Genomic DNA, 25,351 nt, shown 5'->3' on the forward strand with positions numbered 1-25,351 from the left:
TGTATCATCGATAGTCACAGGTGAGGTGCCGGAAGACTGGAGATTGGCTAACATGATGCCACTGTTTAAGAAAGATGGTAAGGACAAGCCAGGGGAATATAGACCAGTGAGTCTGACGCCGTGGTGGGCAAGTTGTTGGAGGAAATCCTGGGGGACAGGATGTACATGTATTTGGAAAGGCAAGGACTGATTAGGGATAGTCAACATGGCTTTATGCATGGGAAATCATGTCTCACAAAACTTGATTGAGTTTTCTAAAGAAGTAACAAAAAGGATTGATGAGTGCAGAATGGTGTACGTAATCTATATGGACTTCAATAAGGCATTCAACAAGGTTACCCATGGGAGACTGGTTAGCAAAGTTAGATCTCATGGAATACAGGGAGAACTAGCCATTTGGATACAGAACTGGCTCAAAGGTCGAAAACAGAGGTTCGTGGTGGAGGTTTGGTTTTCAGACTGGAGGTCTGTGACCAGTGGAGTGCCACAAGGATTGGTGCTGGGTCCACTACTTTTCATCATTTATATAAATGATTTGGATGTGAGCATAAAAGGTATAGTTAGTAAGTTTGCAGATGACACCAAAATTGGAAGTGTAGTGGACAGCGAAGAAGGTTATCTCAGATTACAACAGATCTTGATTAAATGGGCCAATGGGATGAGAAGTGGCAGATGGAGTTTGATTTAGATAAATGTGAGGTGCTGCATTTTGGGAAAGAAATTTTAGCAGGACTTATACACTTATACACTCCGTATTACAGCGAAGGAAGTGCTGGATGTCTTGAAACGCGTAAAAATGGATAAATCCCTAGGACCTGATCAAATGTGTTGCTGAACAAAGAGATCTTGGAATCCAGGTTCATAGCTCCTTGAAAGTGGAATCACACGTAGATAGGATAGTGAAGAAGGCATTTGGTATTCTTTCCTTTATTGGTCAGAGTATTGAGTACAGAAATTGGGAGGTCGTGTTGTGGCTGTACAGGACATTGATTAGGTCACTGTTGGAATATTGCGTGCAATTCTGGTCTCCTTCCTATCGGAAAGATGTTGTGAATCTTGAAAGGGTTCAGAAAAGATTTACAAGCATGTTGCCAGGGTTGGAGGATTCGAGCTATGGGGAGAGGTTGAATAGGCTAGGGCTGTTTTCCCTGGAGTGTCGACGGCTGAGGTGTGACCTTATAGAGGTTTACAAAATCATGACGGGCATGTATAGGATAAATAGGCAAAGTCTTTTCTCTGGGGTGGGGAGTTGAGGACTGGAGGGCATAGGTTTAGGATGAGAGGAGAAACATATAACAGAGACCTAAGCGGCAACTTTTTCACGCAGAGGGTGGTACGTGTATGGAGGCAAGTACAATTACAACGTTTAAAAGCCATCTGGATAGGTATGTGAATAGTAGGGGTTTGGAGGGATATGGGCCGGGTGCTGGCAGGTGGGACTAGATTGGGTTGGGATATCTCATCGGCATGGACAGGTTGGATCGAAGGATCTGTTTCCATGGTGTACATCTCTATGTCTTTATGATTCTAAGCAGAGTCATGTTGATGTGTCATTTCAAGATTGATTTGGTATAAATAATGCCAAATCAACTTAAAATAATTGCAAACTTTCAATGCCCACTGGCTCTCTTATCCACGTTTATAGAAACAAGGTTTTCCCTGTAAGTTTGTATCCTTTTTTGAGGACTCATTTTGTACTTTGTTCAGATTCCAGAGGAGACCATAAACTTAGGTTATGTTCCAGTTAGGGATTAGCATTTTTTTGTTCTTCTTAACGAGATTAAGTTTGAGCTGCCAGCTATCTATGAAGAGAAAAAGGTCACAAGATTCCCCGATTTTGAACAAACAAGCTCAACTTTATTATGCAGTCTAGAGAAGGTTCACTAAGTTGATGCCAGGTATGGAGGGGTCTGTCTTATGAGAAGAGTACGTGATCCTGTATTCATTTGAATGTAGAAAAATGAGAGGCAACCTTATTAAACATACAATATTATTCGGGGATTTGACAGGGTAGATGCAGAGAGGCTGTTTCTCTTTCTGGAAAAGTCAGGGCCCAGAGGGTATAATCTTAGAATAAAGAGTTTCTTAGTTAAGACACGATGAAGAGGAATTTCTTTCCTCAGAGTAGTGAATTGTGGAATTCTTTACCACTGAGGGCTATTGAGGCTGAGTCATCAAGTATATTTAAGCCTGAGAAAGACATTTTTAGTCAGTCTGGATATGAAGGTTTATGGGGAAAAAGCAGGGCAGTAGAGTTGAGGATTATCAGATTAGCCATGATTTAATTCAGTGGTGGAGTAGACTTGATGTGCCAAGTGACCTACTTCTGCACCTACATCTTACAGTCTTGTAGTGGGATTCCAGAGGTAGGTGAGAATGCCTCCCCTTGATGTCAAGGGAGCATTTGACCAAGTGTAGCATCAGGGAGTTTTAGCAAAACTGGAGTTAATGGGAATTAGATTGCCAACTCTCTGCTGGTTGAAGTCATACTTGCCATAAAGGAAGATGGTTGTGGTTGTTGAAAGTCAGACAGCTTAGCTCCGAGACATCTCTGCAGGTGTTCCTCAGGGGAATTCCATCAGCCCAAGCATATTTGGCTGCTCCATCAATGATCGTCTGGCAGTAACCTTCCCAGCCTTACATGTCAGACACGTAATGTTACCTATTGATTGCTTAATGTTCAGCACTCTACTGCCCTGCTTTTTCCTCTGATACTGAAGTAGTCTGTATCCAAGTGCAGCAAGACAAGGATAGTATTCAGGTTTGGCTGACAAGTAGCACATAATATTCATGCTGTACTTAGGATCTGAGATTTCAAGACTCGGAGATACATTTTTGAGGTGAGAGGAGAGATATTTAAAAAAGATATGAGCAGCAAATTTTTTACACAAGGGTGATTGGCATGTTGAATGAACTCCCTGAGAAAGTATTGGATGTGGGTGCAATTACAATGTTTAAAAGACATTTGGATAAGAACATGAAGAAGAAAGGTTTGGAGGGATATGGGTCAGGAGCAGGCAGGTGGGGACTAGTTTGGTTTAGGATTATGTTCAGCGTGGACTGGTGGTAAAGAATAGCCCTCAGTGGTAAAGAATTCCACAATTCACTACTCTGAGGAAAGAAATTCCTCTTCATCGTGTCTTACAGTCCATGCTCTGTGACTGTAAGAGAGAATTTAACCTTTGCCCCTTGGCATTCATTCAATGACACCATCATCACTGAACCACCCACTATTAATGTCCTGGGGATTACCATTTGCCAGAAACTAAGGTGAACTAGCGATAAGTAAAATGGCTAAAACAGCAGGCAAGAGACAGGGATTCCAGAAGTGTATTGCTCAGCTCCTGACTCCACAAAGTCTGTACACCAACTGCAAGCCAAAGGTCAGGAATTTGCTGGAATATTTCCCATTTGCCTGGATGAGTGCATCCCCAACTTGATACCACATTCACAAACATTCACAGCCTTCCAGCACTGATGCTCAGTAACAGCAGCAGTAATGAACCATGTACACGATGCATTGCAGAAATTCACCAAGCCTCCTTAGACAACACCTTCCAAACCCAGGACTGCCACTATCTAGAACACAAACAGCCAATACCTCGGAGCACAGCCATGTATAGGTACCCCTCCAAGCCATCTGAACTTGGAAGCACATTGTCTTTCCTTCAGAGCAACTCTGTCAAGATCCTGGAAGTCCTTTTCTAATAAATTGTGGCTATACCTACAACGAATGGATTCCGGTGATTCAAGAAGGCTGCTGTCCATTACTTTCTCAAAGTCAACTCAGGATGGGCAATAAATGCTGCCCCAGCCAGTGAACCCACGCCCCTGAATGAATTTAAAAAAATGTAATTATTTTTAAGTGTGAATATTAATACTATTATGTCAATCAGTTGCAGGTGATGCAGGATTGTGTTTTATTTCAATCAAACTATTTGGATCCATTCCGAAACACTTAGGTGGTAGCTGTGCCTGGAACCTGAATTTCTTGAACAGAGGTATACTAACTTCTGCAATGCCACACAACCCTTTCAGGACTTGTGGCTTTAATTTACTCATAACCAATAGCAATTGGATTCTATTTGCTAATGGAATACAGCTGATAGTATTTTAGAAAGAAAAGCTGAAACAATGGTTGATTTGCCTGAGTACAGCAGAATTATTTCTTCATTAAACCATGGTGAGTAAAAGATAATTGCAGAATGTAGCTGTGTATGAAGTCAGTTCCAATCACCTTACAGTGTCATCTCAAAGCAACTAATTACTTCTATTAAACAGTTGTCTCTTCTTTCTGTGGATTATTTTCTTTGAAGTTATCAATATTGAACACAATTTTGCTGTGAGATTTTTGGGTACTGCTTCATTTTACTTTAGCCTTTAACATTACGTTTCGAAGAGAGATAATTGATGTTATCACATCAGTTTATTAGCGACAAATAAGCTTGATATTGAATCTATAAAAATGAATTTGCTGTTGCGTAAAGCAGCAACTTTTCCAGTCATGTTAGTCTAGGAGAACCTGTTGACTTCTTTTGATAATAGATGTAGCTGTACATCTACCTCAGCTGCACTTAAACTAGCTCCTTCCCTTACCAATAACTGTCACTTCAAAGTGGAAAGACATAATATACAATTTATTAATGGCTCATTGGCTCTAGACCAAAAGGCCTGGGCTCTCAGTGCAGCATATTTCGCCTTAGTATGAACATCTAATCAAGATTGCCCAAGCCCCCACAATAGCAGCCAAATGCAATTCAACAACCGTGAGCCTTTGAAGTCCTATTGCAGATTTCAGTACCCAAGCCTGGGATAATAGCATGCCATGATTGCAAGCTTTGTTGTATATGCTCGGTGGAGAAGTAATTACGAACTCAATTTAACAGAAAGAACATTACACAGCTTATGATGCTCAAAATGTAACTTCATTTGATCATTTTCTCAATTTGATTGGTATTATTAGAATAGCTCAGAAAAGAACATGGCAGAGGTTGAGGCCTGCGTCACAGTGAAAGAGATAATGAGGAACTATGTTGTGATTGTGTCTGAGCAATCAACACCTGAAATAGACGCTGTCTCTGGGAGTCCTTTCAAGCAGTGTACATTTTCCCATGTTATAACTACAGTGCATTTTGAAATGCTGAACATAGTGTAGATTTCATTCAGTAGAGAATTGAACATTTGAGCCAATCCATTGTCTTTTAAAAAAAAACTTATCAAGTACAGACGTGCTTTTAACCAATGATAATCATTATTGAGTCCATTATTTCATAATCATGTTCACTTATTCAGATAAATGGGAATAGTAGGCCAACTTGTATTGAATTACCTCAGTTCTACCTGCAGCATTTTATTCCTGAATTCAAACAAAGATGTTCCATTTTGTTTATTAACATTAACATCACCTGTGCAAAAACAAAAGAACAGATTAAAAAAAACCTTTCCTGCTGATTATGTTTAATATCATGCAAGATCTTCCAGTAAAAATACTTGCTAATTCCTTGCAGTGATTACAAGTTTGTGCACCATATCATAAATAAAGCATCATTTTATTTTTATAAGTAATACATATTTTTTCTGATGAGATTTCTTTTTTCAAAAATACTGATTAATTCCTATATATTGCAAGTTGGTTTTGTTGTGCATAATGTGTTGTTGGAAGTGCCTGTGTCCAACAAACCAACAAACAATTCTGCTACATGGTAGATCTTATATAGTTTTGCCTGCGATAGCACACGTAACTGGTTCATATTTTATATTCATAAATAGGCAAATAATTGCAGCTGAGTAGAATATTTGCAACTTAGTCAGCAAATACTCAATGCAAATGGAAATGACTAATCATTTGGTTTAAATAACTGTAAATCGATAAATTAAAGGAAAGGAGACAACAAGCCAAATTAGTCTCACAATTTAGAACAAAAACATTAGTCTAAATTTACTGGAACACATTTTAGTGGAACATATTTTGTTTGAACTTCTCAGCTGGCTACTCAGTTCACTCAATAATTATGCTGGATATCAGTTCACCTGTGGCATAGCAGGATCCCCATGGACTAAATACAAATTCATCCGCTGGAGAAACCAGAGAGCTGGAAAAGTCTTACTGGTGGACTTAATTTTTTAAATACTTTCCAAATGGCATCTTTAGTTAAGTTTAAGCAAACAGTGATTTCTTTTAAGCTTTTGAATATGAGCAGTAGAACAGTATTAGATTTTGTGGAGCAGTTCTGCTGAATCGCATTTTACAAAATCTTGCTGAAATACAATATCGAAGCAATAAACCTGTAAAGAAAGAAAATATTCAAAAGGGAAATGACTATGCTAAAGTTTAATATATTTCTTGTCCTGGATGTAGGTTTGCTCGCTGAGCTGGAAGGTTCATTTTCAGTTGTTTCGTCACCCTACTAGGTAACATTTTCAGTGGGCCTCCAGGCAAAGCACTGCTGATGATTTCTGTTTTGTATTTATATTTTTGGGTTGGTAATGTCATTTCCTGTGGTGATGTCATCTCCTGTTTTTGTCAAGGGGTGGGAGATGGGGTCTAACTCAATGTGTTTGTTGATAGAGTTCAGGTTGGAATGCCATGCTTCTAGGAATTCTCATGCATGTCTCTGCTTGGCTTGTACTAGGATGGATGTGTTGTCCCAGTCGAACTGGTGTCCTTCCTTATCTGCATGTAAGGATACTAGTGAGAGAGGGTAATGTCATTTTGTGGCTAGTTGATGTTCATGTATCCTGGTGGCTAGCTTTCTGCCTGTTTGTCCAATGTAGTGTTTATTACAGTTCTTGCAGGGTAATTTATAAATGACGTTAGTTTTGCTTGTTGTCTGTATAGGGTCTTTGAAGTTCATTAACTGTTGCTTTTGTGTGTTGTGGAACTTGAGAGACTCTATACAGACAACAAGCAAAACTAATGTCATTTGCAAAATACTGTGCAAGAACTGTAACAAACACTACATTGTACAAACAGATAGAAAACTAGCCACCAGGATACATGAACACCAACTAGCCACAAAACGACATGACCCTCTCTCACTAGTATCCTTGCATACATATAAGGAAGGACACCACTTCGACTGGGACATCACATCCATCCTAGAACAAGCCAAACAGGGACATGCATGAGAATTCCTAGAAGCATGGCATTCCAACTGGAACTCTATCAACATACGCATCGAGTTAAACTCCATATATCACCCTCTGAGAAAAATAACAGGAAATGATATCACGACAGGAAATGACATTACCGACCCAAAAGATAAATAGAAAGCAGAAATCATCAGCAGTGCTTCGCCCAGAGGCCCACTGAAGATGTTACCTAGTAGGGTGACGAAACGTCTGGAAATGAACCTTCCAGCTCAATGAGCAAACTTACATCCAGAGCCTCAGCCTGAGCTACAAATCTTCTCAAAATGCGCTAATATTTCTTGTCCTTCACAATAAAGAACCACTGTTAAAATAGCTGGAATGAAATGACAATGAGTCATTCTTTTATTACATGCAGTTATTTATTTATTCAAACATATAGTTTCAGGGGTAAATTGTTTATTCTTTAGCTGCAGCTGGTTAGGAAAGTACTACATTATTTGCTTGGTTTCAGTTAGTAATAATTAGTTTGGCTCTCAGGAGATCCCATAGTGATGTCTTCCCAAATTCTTTAGGTGGACTCTACTTCCCACTCCAGCTTTCCATGTAGTGTTGCTTTGTTTTTCTCGTTAAAAAAGACTGTAATAGTTAACTTAGTTACAAAGCAGAAAAGTAAGATAATCAAAGAATGTGTAAATAGGTAAAAATGTATCTAGGGTGGCAACTTGTAAACTTTTCGCTGTATTCATGTGAGTACATATGACAATAAATCTAATTCAAATTTCAGTTCAAATTAATGGTGTAATTTCTGAGTCACTCTGAGCTACCAGAGTGAATTATAGGACATTGAAACGTAGGAACTTTACAGCACAGTACAGGCCTTTCAGCCCTCAATGTTGTGCCGACCTGTCAAACCAATCTAATGCCCATCTAACCAACACTATTCCATTATCATCCACCTATTTATCCAATAACCATTTAAATGCCTTTAATGTTGGCAAGTCCACTACTGTTGCAGACAAGGCATTCTACGCCCTTACAACTCTGAGTAAAATAACTACCTCTGACATCTGTCCTATATCTATTACCACTCAATTTAAAGCTACGTCCCCTTGTGCTAGCCATTACCATTCAAGGAAATATGCTCTCACTATCCATCCTATCTAACACTAATTATCTTACATGTCCTAATTAAGTCACCGCTCAACCTCCTTCTCTCTAACGAAAACAGCCTCGAGTCCCCTGCCTTCCCTCCATACCATATGCCTTGCTTAATCTTTTCTCCCTTATTTACTAAATGGAACAGGCTGAACCTTACACATTTTTGGTTGTGTCAGTTTCATCATGTTTCTTGGAGGATTTCTTATCCTGAGGTCTATCAAGACACCTTTCATAACTTCTCAAATTTGCCTTCTTAACAATATATACCACTCTAGTGGCACCTCTCTCATGTCAGTTCTAGCTCCATCTTTCCATGGACTATTCCTGGGAAAATCCACCTTTTATCAGATATCTAATATGAAAGACTGGCATCCATATTTAAAGGCCTCTGTGCATTCCAAAGCTGGCCTGCTCGATGATGAGCATACATTCAGAAAATGTAGGAGAAGGAGAAAATAATGTCACAATTCTCTGAGGGGGACCTGGTAGTCCAGGTGGATGTGTTTGTGTAGAGAAGGGCTGTCATTTTCCTGGAGGACTGGCAGTAGAGTCTACGACACCAGACCTGACAGTCTGGCCCGAGGTCAGTATCTAGGTCTGTTCATCTTCTATGATCAAGAGGAACAGCCAGCAATGCTGCAAAATTATTTTACACTCCACCAGGGCAAGACCACTTTTTTTCTGCTACCTGGCACTCACGGTGTCTCTGCAGCTGCTCTCATCTGCCACTCTATGCACTAGGACTTACTCAGGATACTCATGATGGTAATCACAGGTATAAAACCTGTGTCAACCGTAATTCTAAGTGGGAGCTGTATCAGAAATGCTTAGAAATGTATTAAAACTAAGCCTGAACAATTAGCAACACCCCCACACACCATTGTACCCCATAAATTCTTAAAGAAATTAAAAGTCTTTGAAGCATTAGGAATAGGGTGTATCTTTTAAAAACATCTTAAGTACTTAAAAAAATTACCATAATACAGCAAGCATGCTGACTTGAAAGGGGATACTAGAGATAGTAACATTGAAAGGGGTGTGATCTCACCAGTCCTTCTCCTCTCCAATATTACTCATGACTTTCTGCAATAATGGCTTGCTGCTCACAACCAGACAGGAAGTCCCAGCTGCAAATAGAATGGGCCTTACTTTTAATTGTAATCATTGTAGTCCATCATAGCTCCATCACTGGCAAGAAGATCTGATATTGTATATTTTTGGAGTTGCATGTTTGCTGACAGTTATGCCATTAAAATCATATCTGCATGACACTTCCAAAACCCCTTCCTGGTGACTCACTTCCTTCACAGTTAGCCTCATTTTCGTTTGCTCTGGTACTCTAGTCTTCTATTCACCGATTTTGAAAGGCGGGGAGGAGGAGCTGACTGGTGGCATGTAGATGAAGCCTGCAGATTAAAATTATCTGACCACACTGCTGAGCTTGGGCACATTTGGAGTTTCTCTCTTCTACAAATCCCCTGTCCCATCCCAAACAGCCCAATTCACAGGCACACTTAAAATGATCCCTTTATGATAACGGTGATATCTGTTCAGCTTAGGCATCCAGGGGTGGGACGAGGGCATACAGAATGTGAGGTGGAAATTATATTTTTTGTGGATATTCTTTTTCTGAATTTAAAATGCTACACAATTCACTTTATTGGGTCCAGTGGGTATAACAGCTGCACCTTCCAAACATTGAATTAAGTGGTTGGATGATCATTGGAAGGAGTATTCGGCTTCAATTAGACATCATTGGTGATATGCATTCATCTCAGCAAATGTGAGTCATTGAAGACTGATTAAAAATACATAATCATTGCTTCATTCCTGAAGTGTTTTATTTAAGGACTCTCTTTATCCTCCAAATTGAATGCCCCTGTGACCTTTCACATAATTAATTTGCATTTGTTGATTGTTATCTCGTGAACATGAATGTAATATGGTATTACTACTCTCAGGTCTTTATACTGTTCTGAATGTGGATGCAGTTGTCTCACAGTGGACTATGAAATTTTGCCATGAAATTAACAATGCGGCTAATGGCATTGAGTTATGAACAAATCAAACAGTAACTTGCAGGAAGTATATGTTAATAGTCAAATGTGAAAATTTGAAAGTTGCTGTCTTGAGGTACACCTATCATCTGTAACTTATGTAAAACCACCTCTTGTCATCTCTCCACATTCAAAAGTATTAAATGGTGTGAAACTCTGTTCTAAACCTTCGTGTGAAGATGTGATATGGAAATGCCGAAGTTGGACTGGGGTGGACAAGGTCAAAAAAATACTGTGTGAAAGTGAGGACTGCAGATGCTGGAGATTAGAGTCGAGAGTGTTGGAAAAGCATAGCAGGTCAGGTGTATCCGAGGAGCAGGAGAATTGACGTTTCGGGCAAATGCCCTTCATCGGGAATACTGTGTCTTACACCTCCCTGTCATACCATGCCTGAAGAAGGAGCAGAACTCCGAAAGATTGCAATTTCAAATAAATCTGTTAGACCTTAACCTGGTGTCGTTTGATTTTTGACTTCATGAGAAGAGAAGTGGATTGGAAACGTTTACTTCCTTTCCACAGATGCTGTGAGACCTGTGGAGTTTTACAAGCACATTCTATTTTTGTTTCAGTATTATTTTTCCTGTTGATTTCAATGATACTAACACTCATTTACCTTCACAGCTATCTTCTGCAAAAAGTTCCAAATGTGTGAATACTCATGAGTCTGTCCAGCATGTTTTGGATGGTGAGGAGAGCAGTACTATTGAAATGAAGTGGAAACAAAAGGCACAGAAATTGCAGGTTAGGTTACTTACAGTCTTATTATTTTATGCCATAAATATGCAACTTCTCAGACACTGAAGCAGTCCATGTTTACATGCAACAAGGCCCAGACAACATTCAACGTTGGGCTGACAAGTGGCAAATAATGTTTATATTGCACAAATGTCAGGCAATAACCTTTTCCAATAAGAGACAATTTAACCACCACCCCTTGACATTCAATGGTGTCACCATCAGTGATTGTTGCAAGAGCAGATCAGAGGATAGGAATACTGCATTGAATAACTCACCTTCTAACTCCTAAAGCCTGTCCACTATTTACAAGGCACAAGTCAGGCACTTGCTGGATGAGTGCAGCTCCAACAGCATTCAAGAAACTTGACGCAATCCAGAACAAAGCAGTCTGCTCAATTGGCATCCCATCCACCAGCAGTGTGTGCTATCTACAAGAACTGCAAAATTCACCAAATATCCTTAGACAGCACCTTACAAACCTATGTTCACTTCCATCTAAAAGGACAAGGGCAACAGATACATGGGACCACTACCTGTAAATTCCCTTCCAGTTCATTAACCATACTGACTTAGGAATATGTGGAGGGGGGATCAAAAAGGATGGCGCTGGAAAAACACAGCAGGTCAGGCAGCATCCAAGGAGCAGGAAAGTCGACATTTTGAGCATTAGCTCTTCTTCAAGAATGTCCTGGCATTCCGGATGAAGGGCTTATGCCCATGCTGTGCTTTTCCAGCACCATCCTTACAACTTACAATTCTGACGCTCCAGCATCTGCAGTCCTCACTTTTTCCTGACTTAGAAATATATCACTGTTTCTTCATTGTCAATGGTTCAAAATCCTGGAAATTCCTCCCTAATGATATTGGGGTTTACCTATAACACATGGACTGTAGCAGTTCAAGAGGCAGCTCACACACCACCTCAAGGACAAATAGAGGACTCCAGTAAATGCTGGCTAGCGTGTGATGCCCAACATCCACGAGAGAGTTTAAAAAGGGACATATTCACAATTTAGGTTAAGATATTTGATCAAAGTAATCACTAACATCCAAAATTCATCTTTTTTATAACGTTAATGTGATATTTTGAACATGGTACAGCACTAGTTTTAAAGATTACCTATCCTTAAGCACGGTAGAATAAGGCACAGATTATGTCTGTATTCAGTGATGAAGCTTTACATATAGTTCAGCAGCAACTGATATTTAATAGGCAGTAATCATAAGTAGTGTTAAGGTTATTAGGTTTGTTATTATTAACTTATCATTTTTGTTGGCGATGCTTCAATAGTCCCAGACTATGGACACATAATTGGCACAGAATGTGTAGATTGCAGTAGCTTGTGATGTTATCAATCTTCTCCTTGAATGCCAGAGAATTCTTCCCTTGATCTTCCTTCATCTTTCCCAGTCCACTTGCCACTTGAAGAAGGCAGCTGCCTGATTAGGACTGCTCTGGTATCAAGGACTTGTATTTTTTAAAATATTTTTATAGAAAAAAAATTTTTCTTTGCAAAATTATAAAATTACATAAATATGAAAATATAACATTACAACAACAAAAACAACAACAATAAACAAACTACTATACTTCTGTACAAAAGAACTCACAACTACACTCATTACACCTTAATAAATAAATAACACAGCTCAGCGTAACAAAACCTCAGCTCTCCACTTTTGAGGGCACTCTTTCAGTGAGTACTCTCTATCATTTGTTAGGCGGAGGTTCCTCGGATGACATTGAGCGATTATGGGAGGTCTGGGAGAGAGAGTTAAACCCACGTTTGCTCAAAATTGTTCCTCTCAGGACATTAGACATATTAAACCAAACCACCATAGCTAGGCAAAAGCCCTAATTAAAATGGGGAACAGATCTGCTTCCAAATACTTCAAAAAGGGCTGCCATGTCTTCTTAAAAAATGACCGTTTTCTGGTGTACCATGTTTGTAAGAAAGTCCAAAGGAATGTATTCCATAATTAACTTATGCCACCCTGACAGAGCCAGGGGGTTCTCAAACACCCAGCACATCAGAATGTTCTTCCTTGCACAATAAGTGAGGATGCTAAAAAGCTTTTTCCCGTGTACATCTCAGGGAGATAAATTAGGCAAACCCAGGAGAAGAGAAACTGTTCCACCTTGACATTGGTCCCCAAGACCCTCTCTATTACCCCTGCCACAGCGCTCCAGAACGTACAAACAATGAGTGAGGGTACCTATATTTATGTTACATTTGGGACACATTGAAGATGCACCCTGCTTAAATTTGCAAGATGATCTGAGGCCAGATGAGCCCTATGGAGAATCTTTAACTGCATAGCATGGGTCCTATTACATATTGAAATCTTCCTCGCATTCTCACAAATGTCCTCCCACGTTTACGGAGTGATCTCTACCCATAACTCTCTCCCCCAGACCTCCCATAATCACTCGATGTCATCCGAGGAACCTCCCCCCAACAAATGATGGAGAGTACTCACTGAAAGAGTACTCTTAGCCTGAAGCACCCACTTTTCCGTATAAGATCTGTAACTGATGCCGTATCAGTCAGAAGTGTAGTATCTTTTCAGATAAAATCTCAGAATCTGAGACGGAAGAGGTCTCTACTCGATAATCCATATTTATGAATTATTAAATTAGATTACTTACAGTGTGGAAACAGACCCTTCAGCCCAACAAGTCCACACCGACCCTCTGAAGAGCAACCCACCCAGACCCATTCCCCTACATTTACCCATTCACCTAACACTACGGACAATTTAGCATGACCAACTCACCTAACCTGCACATTTTTGGACTGTGGGAGGAAACCGAAGCAGACATGGGGATAGTATGCAAGCTCCACACACACAGTTGCCTGAGGCGGGAATTGAACCCGGGTCTCTGGCGCTGTGAGGCAGCAGTGCTAACTGCTGTGCCACCGTACCACCCATGGCATTTGTTTGATCAAATGACATTAACATTTCATCTTCGAACAGGTTATCCCAAACAAGAGACTCCCCTATCCGCCCCAATATTTTGCCTGGGAGGCCTCAATGTCTGACCATATCAATGCCCAAGTCCTCACAGGCCCAATCACTCACAAAAGATAGAAGGGAGCTCAATTGATACCTTTTGACATCCGGGAGATCCACTCCTCCCAAACTCTGGAGCATTTGCAATTTTGTAAGCATGATAAGGGGCCGCTTTTGGTGCCAAATAGAAGAACTAATGCAGCTATTTAATTTCCAAAATGTTTGTCTCAGAAAAAGCAAAGGAAGCATCCACAGAGGGTATAATAAGCAAGGAAGACCATTCATTTTCATAAGAGCGACACAACCTAGCCATGATATTGGAAGGGCCCCCCACCTTAGAAGGTCTTTTTTAATTTTGTCAAAGAAATGAACAAAATTAGCCTTGAATAACTGATCAAAACTAGGGGTAACAGAGAGGCCCAAATAAAGAAAGCCTCCCTGTGCCCACTTAAAGGGGACCCCACCTTCAACGTCCAGTATTCCCCTAAGACCACATATAGGCATAGCCTCTCGATTTTGAAAAATTGATCATGAAAAAGCCAAATTAATTAATTCATTGTGATCAAATAAGGCACTGAAACTGCCAGGTTCGAAAGAAAAATGAGAAACATCACCCACATATGATGTGATCTTGTGCACCCTCGACCCTACCTTTGGGGCAGCTACATTAGGGTTCCCATGAATAGCCTCTGCCAGCGGCTGAATCACCAATGTGAAGAGCAAAGATGAGAGGGGACAGCCTTGCCAACCGCCCCTACCAATGTTAAAATTATTGGACCGTATACCATTAGTGAGAACTCCTGCCAGAGGATGGCTGTAAAAGGACCCTTACCCATCTGGCAAACACCTCATCCAGGCCAAACTGCTTCAGGGTATAAGAAAGATACAGCCATTCCACCTGGTCAAATGCCTTCTCTGCATCCAAGGAAACTACCAACCCTTGAACTGACCGTTGCTGGCACACTTGAATCATGTTAAGTAGTCTCCTAACATTATTAGAAGACCTGCGACCCTTTATAAAGCCCGTCTGATCCTCCTTAACAGTAGAGGGCAACACCCTTTCCAACCTCAATGTCGATAAAATTTTAAAATCAGAGTTTAAAAGTGAGATGGATCTCTAAGAAGCACAGTCCTCTGGGGCCTTTCCTTTCTTGAGGATAATAGAGATATTAGCCTTTCTCAAGGATGGCTGGAGGCAATCCTGACTATATGAATAGTTATAGCAGTGGTCCTGACAGTATGTTTATAAAACTCACTGGGCAAATCATCAGGGCCGGGCACTTTACCACTTTGAAGTTGCCTCACTGCCTCCTTTATCTCTTGAGCTGTTAATGGAATACTAAGGGGAGACGCCTGCTCAGCAGAAGCACCAGGAAGATCCAAATTCCTAAAGAGACTCCATCTTATCCCATCTGTCCTCACAGCATTCAGACTGGTAAAGTTCAGAGTTAAACCTCCGAAATGCCTCATTGATGTTCTTAGCATTGTAAGAGTCCCATTCCGTTCCCTAATAGAAGCAATAGATTGGGAGGCATTGTTCTTCCTGACCAAATTTTCCAAGTATTTACCTGGCCTATCACCATGCTAAAACAGCCTCTGCTGCACAAAGGGAAGTTCCTTTCTTGCTGTCTGCGTGAGCATGGAGTTTAAGGTGGATCGGAGAGCTGTGATCCATTGCAGCTTAAGTCACTGACAGTTTCCTGTAATATGCCATCTCAGCTGCCTTCAGTTGTATCTCAAGCAGACACTGCTGCTCTCCCTTCTCTTGCTTCTGGCTGGCAGAGTATGAGATAATCATCCCTCTAGCATAGACCTTAGCATTTACATTATATTTACATTTACATTACATTACATTACAGTGTGGAAACAGGCCCTTCGGCCCAACAAGTCCACACCGACCCGCCGAAGCGCAACCCACCCATACCCCTACATTTACCCCTTACCTAACACTACGGGCAACTTAGCATGGCCAATTCACCTGACCTGCACATCTTTGAACTGTGGGAGGAAACCGGAGCACCCGGAGGAAACCCACGCAGACACGGGCAGAATGTGCAAACTCCACACAGTCAGTCACCTGAGGCGGGAATTGAACCCGGGTCTCTGGCACTGTGAGGCAGCAGTGCTAACCACTGTGCCACCGTGCCACCCAAAGCAGTCTCTCAAAGAATGGGTGGACTACTAGCTGATTCCTGATGAAGGCCTTTTGCTTGAAACATTGATTTCCTTGCTCCTCGGATGCTGCCTGACCTGCTGTGCATTTCTAGCACCACACTCTTGATTCGGATTACTAATTTTACTGAATTAGTGGCCAAAAAATTTTCAAATTCCCTAGGGAGGTAATCTATAAACTTGCTGTCCTTGAGGATGAAGGGATCCATTCACCATTACCATGAGCCCACTGCATTACCCTTAATCTTAACCATAACTAATACATGCTGCATGATCAGAGGTGGCAATTTTCCCAATCAAACAGGATACTACCAAATCTAAAAAAAAGCCACGGGAGTTAGGAATTAATCAATCCTTGTGTGGCATTTATGAGGATTGGAAAAGAACGTAAAATCTCTGTCCATAGGGTGTTAACATCTCCAAACGTCTACCAACCCCAGTTCCACCCATAGATACCTAACTGCTTAGATTGTGAAGAAAGCTTTGGGGGGCCTTTGGGCATTCTATCCAGCACAGGATCCATAAGGCAACTAAAGTGCCCCCCCCCCCTTAATAGTATGCGCACCGCCAAGGCCATCAGCTTAGATAGTGTGTCAGTCAGACATTTAAGAGGGTGGGCCGGAGGACAGGAGACATTCAAAATATCATATTCCTCACCATGTATAAGAGCCTTAAGAATAACCAAGGAATATTAAATGGGAGACCCTTCTGGACGAGCATTGCCACTCCTCTGCTCAAAGTACTAAAAGACGAGAAAAACACCTGATCAAACCCAGCCTGCTGCAAGTGTTCCTTGTCATTAAGAGGAGTCTCCTGCAACAGGGCAACTTCCACCTTCTCCCTTCTAAGGCTTAACATCATCTTTTTTTCTTTTAACTGGCAAATGAATCCCTCTGATATTCTAGGTGTGCCATTTAAGAATGCCACTAACCATGATCCTTTACAATCACCGTTGACCTGCCAAGAGGAAGAATTTGTCTTGCAACACGCTGAGCATACTCAAAAGGAGACTCATAGAGCCTATTTACAAAAAAACCCAAAATAAAGCCATCCGCAAAACACAAAAGGTACTTAATTGGGACTCTACCCTCTGTCCACAGAGGGTGCTTACCTTTCCCACGCACACCTCCATTCCCCCTTCCAGCTCGAGCCGCACCCCAAACCCAAGCAATGGAAGAAACCAAACAGAGAACATTGTAAACACAAAGGTATAGCAAAAACAGTGAGCAGTCTGCCCACTCCCTATAAAATATCAATTCCATTCCAGCCCAGAGAGAAAAAAACCCACCAACAACAACTTGTTTGGGAAAAGAGTGAAAGTACAAGAAATAAACACAAGACAAAAAAAACAGACAGTATTGTCCATGTCCATAAATACATCTACATTATTTTAAAGTGTCCAAGCAGTTTTTGGCTTGCTCCAAGGAATCAAACGACCGCACAGTCTCCTCATAAGTCATATGAAGCACTGCTGGATATCTCATCAAATAATGAATACCGAGGTCCTTTAACCTTCTCTTAACCTCATCAAACAGTTTTCTTTTATGGATCACTGCCACAGAAAAGTCCTGGGAAAACATTATCTTAGTTCCCTGGTAGGTCAGGGCCTGTGGATCTCTCCCCAACCTTTTCGGTGTTTCCATGACTCTCTGATTATCCCTGTAACATTGAAATCATATCAGAACCGGGTGAGGGCACTGACATTGACCGGATCTGCACACTGCAACCCAGTGAGCTCCGTCAACCTTCACCTGGTCTGCCTCGGCATTCCAGCCAAAAGATTGTGGCAACTCGTCTTCAAAAAAAACTTGCTGGCTGCCCACCTTCTACTCCCTCTGGCAGGCCAACGACCCGGATATTTTTCCTCCAGCTTCTATTTTCCAGGTCATTGACTTGCTCAGCGAGGGCCTGAACCTGTTTCTCAAGGGCCTGGATCCGGCCCGCTGAGGACTCGACCTCAATCTCTGACGCCACGGTCCGCTGCTCAACCACTTCAACTCATTTCCTGAGCACTTCCAACTCCTTCTTGTGCTTTTGTAGCATGACTGAGATGGGCTCCAGTTGATTACGAGTCTCTTCCCTCATCTCCTGGATCAGCTGTCTGATCGCTCTGAGTTCCTCCACGATGTTTTGCTGTGCATGCATTTCTTTCACAGGCTGCAGAGGGAGCTGCAGCTGCTTCCCCAGTTGCAGTCTCAGGCCTACCCGATGTTTCCGAATGTCCCAACTGTCGAGACTTGGCCGTTTGTTTCCCCTTCATCACTCTCGCATGCTCGAAAATGGATTTAAACGCTTATATTACCGTTTAACAATATTTTTTTCCATACAAAACTATGGTGGGGGTGCAAAATTATTACTACCCTGGATTGGGGTGCAAAGCTCAGCAAGGCTGATCTATTCAGATCACTGCCATCTTGAATCCCCCAAGGACGTTAATATAATTTATTTCTTGAGCCTGGTAATGTACCCTGTGTGAATTATTTGTTTGAACTTTCTAATTAATACAGGACAGGTAAGGAGAATGTGAGAATGTTCACCTCCCTCCCAGTCTGTCACTCAGCTTTCCTTTTAGCTGAAGGTCTCTTCCTGATCTGTCCAAAAACTTACAAAGATCAAAGCTGACCCAGGACATCAGATAAACTCCTTGATTTCAGTTCAGAAATGCAATGAGCACAATCTTATCTCTACTTTATCTTAGTTCCTTCAAATTATTTATGCCTTTCCTGAAAGATAAAATTAATGCTATGCCAGGTAGTTCCATAACAGTTCTATACTATCCTAAAACAAAATTATTAAGGGTTCTGTATATCTTACAGTGGTAACAAAACAGTGGTGTCTTTAGGCCTCATGCAACTGTGTTCCTTCCACTGTGGTCATGGCACAAATGTTCTTTTTTTTATTCATTTGTGTAATATGGGCATCGCTGGCTAGCCAACATTTTTCACCTGTCTCAATTGCCCTTGAGAAGCTGATGATGAGCTGCATTCTTGAACCGCTGTAGTAACCTGCTATGGGTTGATCCACAAAGCCGTGAGGGAAGAGTTTCTAGGAGTTTGACACAAAGACAGTGAAGGAACAGCGATATATTTCCAAATCAGGATGTGGCTTGGAGGGGAACTTGTAGTTGGTGATATTCCCATGTCTCTGCTGCGCTTATCCTTTTAGATGGAAGTGACCATGGGTTTTGAAGATGCTGTCTGAGGATCTGTGGTGAGTTTCTGCAGTGTATCTTGTAGATAGTATACAATGCTGTTACTGAGGGTCAGTAGTGAAGGGAGTGGATCTTTATGGGTATGACACTAACCAAGATGGTAAAAACAATGACTGCAGATGCTGGAAACCAGATTCTGGATCAGTGGTGCTGGAAGAGCACAGCAATTCAGGCAGCATCCGAAAAGCTTCGAAATCGACATTTCGGGCAAAAGCCCTTCATCAGGAATAAAGGCAGAGAGCCTGAAGCGTGAAGAGATAAGCTAGAGGAGGGTGGGGGTGGGGATAGAGTAGCATAGAGTACAATAGGTCATTGGGGGAGGAGATGAAGGTGATAGGTCAGGGAGGAGAGGGTGGAGTGGATAGGTGGAAAAGGAGCTGAGCAGGTCGGACAAGTCCGGACAAGTAAAGGGGATCGTGTTGCTGGAGGTTAGAAACTAGGATGAGGTGGGGGAAGGGGAAATGAGGAAGCTGTTGAAATCCACATTGATGCCCTGGGGTTGAAGTTTTCCAAGGCGAAAGATGAGGCGTTCTTCTTCCATGCGTCTGGTGGTGAGGGAGCGGCGGTGGAGGAGGCCCAGCACCTCCATATCCTCGGCAGAGTGGGAGGGGGAGTTGAAATGTTGAGCCACGGGGCGGTTTGGTTGATTGGTGCGGGTGTCTCGGAGATGTTCCCTAAAGCGCTCTGCTAGGAGGCGCCCAGTCTCCCCAATGTAGAGGAGACCACATCGGGAGCAACGGATACAATAAATGATATGAGTGGATGTGCAGGTAAAACTTTGATGGATGTGGAAGGCTCCTTTAGGGCCTTGGATGGAGGTGAGGGAGGAGGTGTGGGCACAGGTTTTACAGTTCCTGCGGTGACAGGGGAAAGTGCCAGGATGGGAGGGTGGGTCGTAGGGGGGCGTGGACCTGACCAGGTAGTCACGGAGGGAACGGTCTTTGCGGAAGGCGGAGAGGGGTGGGGAGGGAAATATATCCCTGGTGGTGGGGTCTGTTTGGAGGTGGCGGAAATGTCGGAGGATGATTTGGTTAATGCGAAGGTTGGTAGGGTGGAAGGTGAGCACCAGGGGCGTTCTGTCCTTGTTGCGGTTGGAGGGGTTGGGTCTGAGGGCGGAGGTGCGGGATGTGGACGAGATGCGTTGGAGAGCATCTTTAACCACTTGGGAAGGGAAATTGCGGTCTCTAAAGAAGGAGGCCATCTGGTGTGTTCTATGGTGGAACTGCTCCTCCTGGGAGCAGATACGGCGGAGGCGGAGGAATTGGGAATACGGGATGGCATTTTTGCAAGAGGTAGGGTGGGAAGAGGTGTAATCCAGGTAGCTGTGGGAGTCGGTCGGTTTGTAGAAAATGTCAGTGTCAAGTCGGTCGTCACTGATGGAGATGGAGAGGTCCAGGAAGGGGAGGGAGGTGTCAGAGATGGTCCAGGTAAATTTAAGGTCAGGGTGGAATGTGTTGGTGAAGTTGATGAATTGCTCAACCTCCTCGCGGGAGCACGAGGTGGCGCCAATGCAGTCATCAATGTAGTGGAGGAAGAAGTGGGGAGTGGTGCCGGTGTAATTACGGAAGATCAACTGCTCTACGTAGCCAACAAAGAGACAGGCATAGCTGGGGCCCATACGTGTGCCCATGGCTACCCCTTTGGTCTGGAGGAAGTGGGAGGATTCAAAGGAGAAATTGTTAAGGGTGAGGATCAGTTCGGCCAAACGAATGAGAGTATCGGTGGAGGGGTACTGTTGGGAACGTCTGTAGAGGAAAAAACGGAGGGCTTGGAGGCCCTGGTCATGGCGGATGGAGGTGTAGAGGGATTGGATATCCATGGTGAAGATGAGGTGTTGGGGGCCGGGGAACGGAAGTCTTGGAGGAGGTGGAGGGCGTGGGTGGTGTCTCGAACGTATGTGGGGAGTTCCTGGACTAGGGGGGATAGGACAGTGTCGAGGTAGGTAGAGATGAGTTCAGTGGGGCAGGAGCATGCTGAGACAATGGGTCGGCCAGGGTGGTCAGGCTTGTGGATCTTGGGAAGGAGGTAGAACCGGGCAGTGTGGGGTTCCCGGACTATTAGTTTGGAAGCTGTGGGTGGGAGATCTCCTGAGGTGATGAGGTTCTGTATGGTCTGGGAGATGATGGTTTGGTGATGGGGGGTGGGGTCATGGTCAAGAGGGCGGTAGGAAGAGGTGTCCTCGAGTTGGCGTTTGGCTTCAGCGATGTAGAGGTCAGTGCGCCAGACTACCACTGCGCCCCCTTTGTCCGCTGGCTTGATGGTGAGGTCAGGATTGGAGCAGAGGGATTGGAGGGCTGCGTGTTGTGAGGGTGAGAGGTTGGAGTGGGGGAGGGGGGTCGACAGGTTGAGGCGGTTAATGTCCCGGCGGCAGTTGGAAATGAAGAGGTCGAGGGCAGGTAATAGGCCAGCACGGGGTGTCCAGGTGGATGCAGTGTGTTGGAGGTGGGCGAAGGGGTCCTCGGAAGATGTGTGGGAATCCTGATTGTGAAAGTAAGCTCGGAGGCGGCGGCGACGGAAGAATTGTTCAATGTCACGGCGTGTATTAAATTCATTGATGCGTGGACGGAGGGGAACGAAGGTGAGTCCTTTGCTGAGGACTGATCGTTCGTCCTCAGTGAGGGGGAGGTCTGGAGGGATGGTGAAAACTCGGCAGGGCTGGGAGCTGGGAGCTGGTGTGGGTGTAGAGCTGGGAGTGGGGTCGGAGCCAGTACCTGGAGTGGGTGTGATGGTGGGGGGAATGGGGGTAGAGTCATGAGCAGGGGTTGTGTTCCCCTCGGGGTTCTGGGGGGGTGGGGATAGTGACAGTGGGGTCTGTGGGGGGGCGTGTCAGCAGAATGCAGGTGAGTGGCGCTGGTGGGGGCGGAAGTGGTGGCAGACACGGCAGAAGGGGTGGCGGAAGTCACTGAGCGTGTGGCATCGGCGATGATGTGAGGGCCGGAAGTGGCTGTGGGAGTGGCCATGATGGGGGCAGAAGTGACATCATCAATCAGCGTGGGGGTGGTAGCTGCATCAGCCGCATGGCTAATGGTGTTTCCGAGGCCAGGGGAATCTTCTGGAATGTTCGAGGAGCGCTGGTTATGGAGGTGGGTAGATAAAAGTTTGTTGTACTTACAGTTTTTGATGTTTGAGATGGAATTGAAATACTGTTTGTTGAGAGTATGGATTCTCCTGACTTACCAAGATGGTCTGCTTTGTCCTGGATGGTGTCAAACCTCCTGAGTGTTTATTGGAGCTGCACTCAACCAGGCAAGTGACGAGTATTCTTGACTTGTGCCTTGTAGATAATGGACAGACATTGGGGAGTCAGAAGGTGTGAGCCTGCATTCAACACAGGCTGGGGATCAACAGGATGTTGTCTGTGATAGGAATTAATCCTTCCCTTTTCTCACTTTTTGTTCTTCAGCAAAAGACAACACAGGGATGTTTTTTTTAATCATCCCATATTTCTTGTGCAACAAAACAATCCTATTGAAATCAAATAAAATTACAATTTCTTGTTAAATAGTCCCTTTTAGTGGAAAGGTGCTGATCCTCCTCTCAATTGCAGTGCACAATGATAGTACTGAAAGCAGAAGCTCACCACTTGGAAGACCCTGATTGCAGATGTACTTGCCATCTCTCTAAAATAGCAGACATCAGTACACAAAAGAGAGCCATTCAGCCATTCATACCTTTATTGGTATAACATGGTTTACATGTGTGTACAGGTTCCCTCAGTTACAATTCTGTCTGTAACTTATATTAGGTAGATCAGGCTGTTGAGGCCCCGATACCACTTTTATGACAATTGCAAGTCATAATGTTTCAGGCAGTTAAAAATCACCCATGATACTTATGTATTAATACACTGTGTAATTATGTTAATTTTTAAAATGCAGAACCAGAAAGCAAAACAACTATCTGCTCGGAAAAAAGGATTGACCACTGTGTTGAGAGAGAGATCCTCAAAACCTCCTGATAAACCTTCCAGTAAACAGCAGATGCAGAAATCCAAGGTCTCTGAGGACCAACCACATCACTTTGAAAGCATAGTCCATCAGCATAAAAATGCATCTGAGTTGCTAGTAATTCAGAGAGATGACAGCCATGTCTTGTTGACTCCAAGCACTGACCGAACATTTACTTCATCATCTGTCAATCAAATTGGTCCTGCCTTTGTTCCGAATTCTCATCCAACAGTGAATCTGAATATCAACTTAAATACATTGTCATCTGGTGGCAATACGCAGACCACTGTTAAGTTGGTCCCGGCACATCATCCGATGAATCAAGATGCTTCCATTTGCAGAGATCACAATGTTTATAATACATCTCAAAATCCTGTTCCGTGTTTTCAGGAGCATCAGAAGAATCCTGAATCAAGGATCTCTCATTTTCCAAACCAGCTCAGCAGTAATGCATCCCATTTTTTAAAAACTTTGTATGTACCAGAAAATGCCCACCATCAACTTCTGTGTAACATGCAGTCCCCTTTCTATATGCAGTGTGGGAAAACTGAACATGGCCAGATGCTCAATCCTAACTATCATCAAGGTGTTTCTGCTAGAACACTAGCACCAGGTCTTTGCAGTTACTCTCATCTACAAAGGACAGATATTGCTGCTGGAAATTCTCAATCCTATTCCATGAATCAAGAAAAAATGACAAAAGAGGATCACAGTCAGTTTGAAAAAGAATATGGGAATTCAAGGTAATCAAGAAGCAATAACTGTATAGCAATGTCACAATCATTTTTCTCTGTGTTATTTACAATTAGTGAAAATTTGCTTAAAGGAAGGTCAATTATGGCAAGAGATCCTTATTAAAAAATACATTGCTTTTACCCAAAGGACACTTTGATTTACGATATAAAATTTACTCACTTTTTTCAATCACACATGATCCTTTAGTATCAAGGAAAAATGAGTAAAGTGTTACATTTTGGGTTGGGACACTGACACTGAGTCAAATAGGAGTCCTGACTCCATACTGTGTTGGAAACAGTCACTCAATGGTGATTTTATTTGAAGCAACCAATTAATGACAGAGGGTGGGCTTGCTTGCCATCCAATTAACTGGATGGCAGTAACCTTTTTAATTGCCTTTGGAACACGGGTATCATTACCAAGGTTAGCATTTTCTGCCAATCCCTTCGTGATACTGTAAAAGTTGTGGTCAACAACCTTCCTGAAGCACTGTGATCGAGATGCACAAGTTCACCCACAGTGTGATTATGGAGAGACTTCAAAATTTTTAATACAGTGACAGTGAGAGAATGGAAATAGAAGTCGAGATTTTCCATTGGTCAAACAGTTTTTTTTTGCAATTGTGGAAGAGAGTAATGCATAGGGATCCTACAGAATCCGCATTGTAACAGATTCTTAAGAAATTGAAGATTCCACTGGGCAATTTCCCTATGCCTGGAACTCTTCAAACGTTTCCACTTAAATTCGAAAATTCAGAGGATTCAAACAAAATGATGTAAACAGTTACTTAGGAGAAGCTAGACAATTAAATTTATGGAATGACTTCTGAGTCATTCAACTGACCCCATACAACACAAAGAACCGCATGTACATATCAGATCGCTTACACTCCTGAGCCAACAACCCCTCTTCCCACACTGTACTAACACCCCTTCCCCCGCAACTGGACCTGCTCCCTCCATTTCCCATTCCAGATGACATGACCCTCCCCTTGCCACCTTGCATCTGACACTTGACACCTTATATCTTATCATTTGACATTCTGCCTGCATGGTACCCTGTACCCAAGCCAATCTGGCACCCTAATCATGCTGCACACAAACATCACACTTATCTTTTGTACTTGTTCTTTGACAGCTGCTATCAAATTTGCCGATCAAACTTTCAAAATTCAGAGTATGGCAGTTGACTGTTTTAAAAAGGTGTGGTTTGCTTTACCCTGA

The 25,351-nt window shown here is 42.8% G+C and overlaps 1 protein-coding gene across 2 annotated transcripts in view; it reads left to right on the forward strand.

Annotated features, from left to right (window-relative positions):
• The window catches only part of jhy (junctional cadherin complex regulator), a 98,086-nt gene that overhangs the window by 38,582 nt on the left and 34,153 nt on the right, over positions 1-25,351 (forward strand). For both annotated transcript variants that reach the window (XM_043676817.2, XM_087976440.1), the window contains 2 exons: positions 10,929-11,048; positions 23,322-24,133. In XM_043676817.2, the coding sequence (XP_043532752.1) occupies positions 10,929-11,048; positions 23,322-24,133 (932 nt within the window). The remainder of the gene's footprint in view (positions 1-10,928; positions 11,049-23,321; positions 24,134-25,351) is intronic.

Source organism: Chiloscyllium plagiosum, unplaced genomic scaffold (genome assembly GCF_037043375.1).
Source record: "Chiloscyllium plagiosum isolate Xiang-an unplaced genomic scaffold, Cpla_swu_hap1 HiC_scaffold_29, whole genome shotgun sequence".
Taxonomy (NCBI): domain Eukaryota; kingdom Metazoa; phylum Chordata; class Chondrichthyes; order Orectolobiformes; family Hemiscylliidae; genus Chiloscyllium; species Chiloscyllium plagiosum.